Source organism: Onthophagus taurus, unplaced genomic scaffold (genome assembly GCF_036711975.1).
Source record: "Onthophagus taurus isolate NC unplaced genomic scaffold, IU_Otau_3.0 ScKx7SY_15, whole genome shotgun sequence".
In the NCBI taxonomy this organism is placed as follows: Eukaryota; Metazoa; Arthropoda; class Insecta; order Coleoptera; family Scarabaeidae; genus Onthophagus; species Onthophagus taurus.
Window position 1 is genome coordinate 197,570 of NW_027248940.1, and position 7,681 is coordinate 205,250.

Genomic DNA, 7,681 nt, shown 5'->3' on the forward strand with positions numbered 1-7,681 from the left:
TATCGAAATAATTAATTTTGATAGCATACTATTCAGAGGGGAATTAAAATTTCAAGTTAGCAAAAAATGTTATTAACAAACTCTGTTCCTGAAGTAATTCTAAACAAATTTTGTTAACAACATTTTTGGATTAAATCAACAATAAGGATATAACCTCAAAAATATTAATTTTTGTAGCATACTGTTCAGTGGGAAATTAAAATTTCAAGTTAGAAAAAAATTGTTTTATCAAACACTGTTCCTGAAGCAATTCTTAACAAACATTGTTAACAAAATTTTTTGATTTAATCAATAATTAAGGAGATAACCTCAAAATAATAATTTTTGAATTTTTATACATAATTACACTTAGACGCTTAATTAATAGAGATGTAAAAATTTTTTGTTAAGATAATTGATTCAAAATCGAAATTGAAACAAATTTTATTTAAAACATTTTTTGATAAAAACAATAATTATCGAAATAATTAATTTTGATAGCATACTATTCAGAGGGGAATTAAAATTTCAAGTTAGCAAAAAATGTTATTAACAAACTCTGTTCCTGAAGTAATTCTAAACAAATTTTGTTAACAACATTTTTGGATTAAATCAACAATAAGGATATAACCTCAAAAATATTAATTTTTGTAGCATACTGTTCAGTGGGAAATTAAAATTTCAAGTTAGAAAAAAATTGTTTTATCAAACACTGTTCCTGAAGCAATTCTTAACAAACATTGTTAACAAAATTTTTTGATTTAATCAATAATTAAGGAGATAACCTCAAAATAATAATTTTTGAATTTTTATACATAATTACACTTAGACGCTTAATTAATAGAGATGTAAAAATTTTTTGTTAAGATAATTGATTCAAAATCGAAATTGAAACAAATTTTATTTAAAACATTTTTTGATAAAAACAATAATTATCGAAATAATTAATTTTGAAGGCATACTATTCAGAGGGAAATTAAAATTTCAAGTTAGCAAAAAATGTTATTAACAAACACTGTTCCTGAAGTAATTCTAAACAAATTTTGTTAACAACATTTTTGGATTAAATCAACAATAAGGATATAACCTCAAAAATATTAATTTTTGTAGCATACTGTTCAGTGGGAAATTAAAATTTCAAGTTAGAAAAAAATTGTTTTATCAAACACTGTTCCTGAAGTAATTCTTAACAAACATTGTTAACAAAATTTTTTGATTTAATCAATAATTAAGGAGATAACCTCAAAATAATAATGTTTGAATTTTTATACATAATTACACTTAGACGCTTAATTAATAGAGATGTAAAAATTTTTTGTTAAGATAATTGATTCAAAATCGAAATTGAAACAAATTTTATTTAAAACATTTTTTGATAAAAACAATAATTATCGAAATAATTAATTTTGATAGCATACTATTCAGAGGGAAATTAAAATTTCAAGTTAGCAAAAAATTGTATTAACAAACACTGTTCCTGAAGTAATTCTAAACAAATTTTGTTAACAACATTTTTGGATTAAATCAACAATAAGGATATAGCCTCAAAAATATTAATTTTTGTAGCATACTGTTCAGTGGGAAATTAAAATTTCAAGTTAGAAAAAAATTGTTTTATCAAACACTGTTCCTGAAGCAATTCTTAACAAACATTGTTAACAAAATTTTTTGATTTAATCAATAATTAAGGAGATAACCTCAAAATAATAATTTTTGAATTTTTATACATAATTACACTTAGACGCTTAATTAATAGAGATGTAAAAATTTTTTGTTAAGATAATTGATTCAAAATCGAAATTGAAACAAATTTTATTTAAAACATTTTTTGATAAAAACAATAATTATCGAAATAATTAATTTTGATAGCATACTATTCAGAGGGAAATTAAAATTTCAAGTTAGCAAAAAATTGTATTAACAAACACTGTTCCTGAAGTAATTCTAAACAAATTTTGTTAACAACATTTTTGGATTAAATCAACAATAAGGATATAGCCTCAAAAATATTAATTTTTGTAGCATACTGTTCAGTGGGAAATTAAAATTTCAAGTTAGAAAAAAATTGTTTTATCAAACACTGTTCCTGAAGCAATTCTTAACAAACATTGTTAACAAAATTTTTTGATTTAATCAATAATTAAGGAGATAACCTCAAAATAATAATGTTTGAATTTTTATACATAATTACACTTAGACGCTTAATTAATAGAGATGTAAAAATTTTTTGTTAAGATAATTGATTCAAAATCGAAATTGAAACAAATTTTATTTAAAACATTTTTTGATAAAAACAATAATTATCGAAATAATTAATTTTGATAGCATACTATTCAGAGGGAAATTAAAATTTCAAGTTAGCAAAAAATTGTATTAACAAACACTGTTCCTGAAGTAATTCTAAACAAATTTTGTTAACAACATTTTTGGATTAAATCAACAATAAGGATATAGCCTCAAAAATATTAATTTTTGTAGCATACTGTTCAGTGGGAAATTAAAATTTCAAGTTAGAAAAAAATTGTTTTATCAAACACTGTTCCTGAAGCAATTCTTAACAAACATTGTTAACAAAATTTTTTGATTTAATCAATAATTAAGGAGATAACCTCAAAATAATAATTTTTGAATTTTTATACATAATTACACTTAGACGCTTAATTAATAGAGATGTAAAAATTTTTTGTTAAGATAATTGATTCAAAATCGAAATTGAAACAAATTTTGTTTAAAACATTTTTTGATAAAAACAATTATTGAGATAATTAATTTTGATAGCATACTATTCAGAGGGAAATTAAAATTTCAAGTTAGCAAAAAATTGTATTAACAAGCACTGTTCCTGAAGTAATTCTAAACAAATTTTGTTAACAACATTTTTGGATTAAATCAACAATAAGGATATAACCTCAGAAATATTAATTTTTGTAGCATACTGTTCAGTGGGAAATTAAAATTTCAAGTTAGAAAAAAATTGTTTTAACAAACACTGTTTCTGAAGCAATTCTTAACAAACATTGTTAACAAACTTTTTGATTTAATCAATAATTAAGGAGATAACCTCAAAATAATAATTTTTGAATTTTTATACATCATTACACTTAGACGCTTAATTAATAGAGATGTAAAAATTTTTTGTTAAGATAATTGATTCAAAATCGAAATTGAAACAAATTTTATTTAAAACATTTTTTGATAAAAACAATAATTATCGAAATAATTAATTTTGAAGGCATACTATTCAGAGGGAAATTAAAATTTCAAGTTAGCAAAAAATGTTATTAACAAACTCTGTTCCTGAAGTAATTCTAAACAAATTTTGTTGACAACATTTTTGGATTAAATCAACAATAAGGATATAGCCTCAAAAATATTAATTTTTGTAGCATACTGTTCAGTGGGAAATTAAAATTTCAAGTTAGAAAAAAATTGTTTTATCAAACACTGTTCCTGAAGCAATTCTTAACAAACATTGTTAACAAAATTTTTTGATTTAATCAATAATTAAGGAGATAACCTCAAAATAATAATTTTTGTATTTTTATACATAATTACACTTAGACGCTTAATTAATAGAGATGTAAAAATTTTTTGTTAAGATAATTGATTCAAAATCGAAATTGAAACAAATTTTATTTAAAACATTTTTTTATAAAAACAATAATTATCGAAATAATTAATTTTGATAGCATACTATTCAGAGGGAAATTAAAATTTCAAGTTAGCAAAAAATTGTATTAACAAACTCTGTTCCTGAAGTAATTCTAAACAAATTTTGTTAACAACATTTTTGGATTAAATCAACAATAAGGATATAACCTCAAAAATATTAATTTTTGTAGCATACTGTTCAGTGGGAAATTAAAATTTCAAGTTAGAAAAAAATTGTTTTAACAAACACTGTTTCTGAAGCAATTCTTAACAAACATTGTTAACAAAATTTTTTGATTTAATCAATAATTAAGGAGATAACCTCAAAATAATAATTTTTGAATTTTTATACATAATTACACTTAGACGCTTAATTAATAGAGATGTAAAAATTTTTTGTTAAGATAATTGATTCAAAATCGAAATTGAAACAAATTTTATTTAAAACATTTTTTGATAGAAACAATAATTATTGAGATAATTAATTTTGATAGCATACTATTCAGAGGGAAATTAAAATTTCAAGTTAGCAAAAAATTGTATTAACAAACACTGTTCCTGAAGTAATTCTAAACAAATTTTGTTAATAAAAATTTTTGATTTGATCAAAAATAACCTCAAAAAAATGTTTATATATTTTTTTATTGAGAAAATCGTTTTAGAATTTAATTAAGAACGAGTGGAGGGGGGAAATCGTATCATTTTGTTACAAAAGTTCCGTGCCCTAGTAATAAGTGATACGTTTGATCATAAAGTTTGTTTGTAAAATATCAATGTTTAATTACGGTGATAATCGAAAATATTTGATAAATTTTAAAAAATCATCGCGAGTCTATTTTTAGGAATTAACAAACGACTTTTATGTCAAATTAAAGCTTAAACTTTAATCTTCAATTCTATGTTTAATAAGTAATAGGCTTGATTATAAAGTTTGTTTGTAAAATCGAGAAATGTCAATGTTTAATTACGGTGATAAACGAAATTATTTGGTAAACTTTAAAAAATCATAGCGACTCTATTTTTAGGAATTAAGAAACGATTTTGATCTTAAATTGAAACTAAAAGATTGTAGTTTATAATAAGATATAAAAGCGTTGATGTAGGCTTATAAAAAATTCTCGAAAGAGATGTTTAAAAAAAATTTATTTTATGACAGGTTAAATATAAAACAAAAAATTATTATTTTAAAATAATTTATTTTTAGTTAAGTAAAAAAATCATTAAATTATAGGATTTTTGTCGCATTAAAATCAAATTCCCGTCGTTTTTCTAATCCACTCCAAATGTTTCGCCGCATCAGCAAAAATCGCATAACTCTTCGTATTACAAACCTCGTTTAAATCCTGCTTTCGATTCAACGAAACAATCCCCCTCAACTGCCAAACAGTCTTCGAAAAGCCAACCTTTTTAAACAACATCCCACCCCCAGAATCCCCATTACACACCGCCTTCCCATCCTGCCCCCCCGCACAATAAGTTTTCTCATTCGTATGTTTCCGATAAAAATCATCCTTCTCCTTACACGTTTCCCCAGAAATGACCGGAATCTCAGCGTGTCTTAAATCACTAGAAAACGAGGTATTCCTCTGATCAATTCCCCACCCCACAACCGTTCCCAATCTCCCCGTAATCGTCGCTTGATCATTATCCTCCGACCACAAACAAACGGGGCGAATAAAATTGTTGAATTGAAGGTTACGGGTGAGTTTGATTAAGGCGATATCGTTGAAATAAGTTTCAGGGGAATAATCGGAAGGGATCATAATCTCATCGGCGATTGAAATCGTAACTGAGGGTATGGTTAGGTCGGTTAAGCGGGTCACTCCGATGTAAATAAGGAAGCTTTGGGTGCTTAATAAAGTTTTCGTTTTTGGATATGTTACACAATGCGCGGCGGTTAAAATAAAATTTTCGCTGATTATTGAACCACCGCAGATGTAGTTTACTCGCGGGTGGTTTATTTTCATTATTGCTACATGCCAAGGCCAAGAACCTAAAAAGAAAAAATATATATACATATATAATTAATTAATTAATTTGAATTAACCTTCCGATGATAATTCCCCATTAAAAATTAAAGACTCCGCCTCGGGGACAACCCCACATCCTTCCTTTCCGATAATCGGTTGATTTTGAGGAATTTCTTGCGCCCTAACGTCGATGTTTTCGTCGCTTTTCGGGCAAATAATTCTTCCGTTGACGATGATTTGGGTGATGTTGGGAATGGGGGTGAGTTTATTAAACTTAACGATTAATTTCGCTTCAATTGTGTCCCCAGTGGCTACTCGAAGACTCGGGTTTCTTATGATAAAGTTTTGGTTGTTCGTCGAGGTTGTTTCCCCAAAATTCGTCTAAAAATAATTAATCAATTTCCATTTTTTAACTTTAAATCACTTACAATCAAAACATCGGCTTTGCTATCAAGGTCGATTTTAATCCAAACTCCGTTCATCGGTTCGAGAACTTTGACCCGCAAATTCGCGCTCCAACGATCTTCTTGCACCTCATCGTCGAAGGTGATCATCGTGCAAGAAGAAATCGCTACACCGTCAATAGCAACACTAATAACAAGGAGGATTAACACTTTGAATTGCAACATTTCGATAAATCACATCCGTTCGCGGTTATAATAAAAGTACCAATCTGAAGGAGGATATAAAAACTTTTATTAAACTTAAATGTTATTCGAAACCGGTTAAAGTTGCACGATTCTCGAGGCGAAGCGGATTGTTCTAAAAGGCAACGACAAGGTCACTGTCAAAGAGGAGGTCGTTGCTGTTTCGTTAACTTATAAACGTTGGAAATACCCGGAGATGTTAAAATTATTTGAAACGGAGAATATTTATTATTAGGTTGCTCAATTGGTTGTCTATATATAAGATTTTGACCTTAAATACAAAGTTATCTACGATTATAATCGTTTAAATAATTATGGGATAAATTACTTTGCTTATAAATATCTCCAGGATACTTAAGGAAGATGATTTGATAGAGAAAAATGATTTTGGTGTCTTTTGACAATGTTTCAAAGTTGCCACAAAACAGAAAATGCTCATTGGTGAGTGCCAAAATGGTTCAAATTGGTAATAAACAGCTCAAGGATACATAAAAAGAATAATTTTTTAAAGAAAAATGATTTTGGTGTCTTTTGATAATGTTTCGAAACTGCCAAAAAATTCAAAATGTTTATTGGTGAGTGTCAAAATAGATAAAATCGATTGGAAATGACCTCTTGATGGTTAACAAGAACGAATAAGATGATTGACCTCCATTTTGTTTGTACCGATCAAGTCTATTAGGAAAGTTCGTCAACACATTTCTCAAGGTTTTTTTTAGCTGAGCAAGTATACGCAGTTTCATTTTGCCAAAACAAAGAGGAATTTAACAGCGACTAACTCATTTAAAATCAATATTTTAAAAAAATCGTACTAACTGCATTTTTAAGAGTTAAGAATTGATTTATATCTTAAATTGAACCTAAAAGATTATAATTTATGGTGAGATATAAAAAGATTAGGGTAAGATTATAAAAATTTCCAGAAAAACGATTTTAAGTGAGGAAGTGTCAAATTTATATTTAAACGGAAAATCAATTTTTTTTAAATATGCCAACTGCATTTTTAAGAATTAAGGAACGATTTATATCTTAAATTGAAGCTAAAAGATTATAGTTTATGATGAGATATAAAAAGATTGGGGTAAGATTATAAAAATTTCCCGAAAAAAGTGTTTAAGTGAAAAAATGTCAAATTTATACATCAATACAAAATTAATTTTTTGAAAATATCGTACCAACTGCATTTTTAAGAATTAAAAGGCGATTTATATCTTAAATTGAACCTAAAAGATTATAGTTTATGATGAGATATAAAAAGATTGGGGTTAGATTATAAAAATTTTCCGATCAAAGCTTTTAAGTGAAAAAATGTAAAATTTATACATAAATAGAAAATTAATTTTTTAAAATATCGTACCAACTGCATTTTTAAGAATTAAAAAGCGATTTATATCTTAAATTGAACCTAAAAGATTATAGTTTATGATGAGATAT

General features: G+C 26.0%; 1 protein-coding gene across 1 annotated transcript; it reads right to left on the bottom strand.

Annotated features, from left to right (window-relative positions):
* Positions 1-4,806: 4,806 nt before the first annotated feature.
* Positions 4,807-6,383, bottom strand: LOC111419031 (chymotrypsinogen A-like). The gene is made up of 3 exons (XM_023051771.2): positions 6,029-6,383; positions 5,678-5,981; positions 4,807-5,623 (listed from the first exon to the last, which is right to left on the bottom strand). Exons 1-3 carry the CDS (start codon positions 6,227-6,229, stop codon positions 4,881-4,883), a joined length of 1,248 nt encoding a protein of 415 aa, XP_022907539.1. The 5' UTR covers positions 6,230-6,383; the 3' UTR covers positions 4,807-4,880.
* Between the last annotated feature and the right edge of the window lie 1,298 nt (positions 6,384-7,681).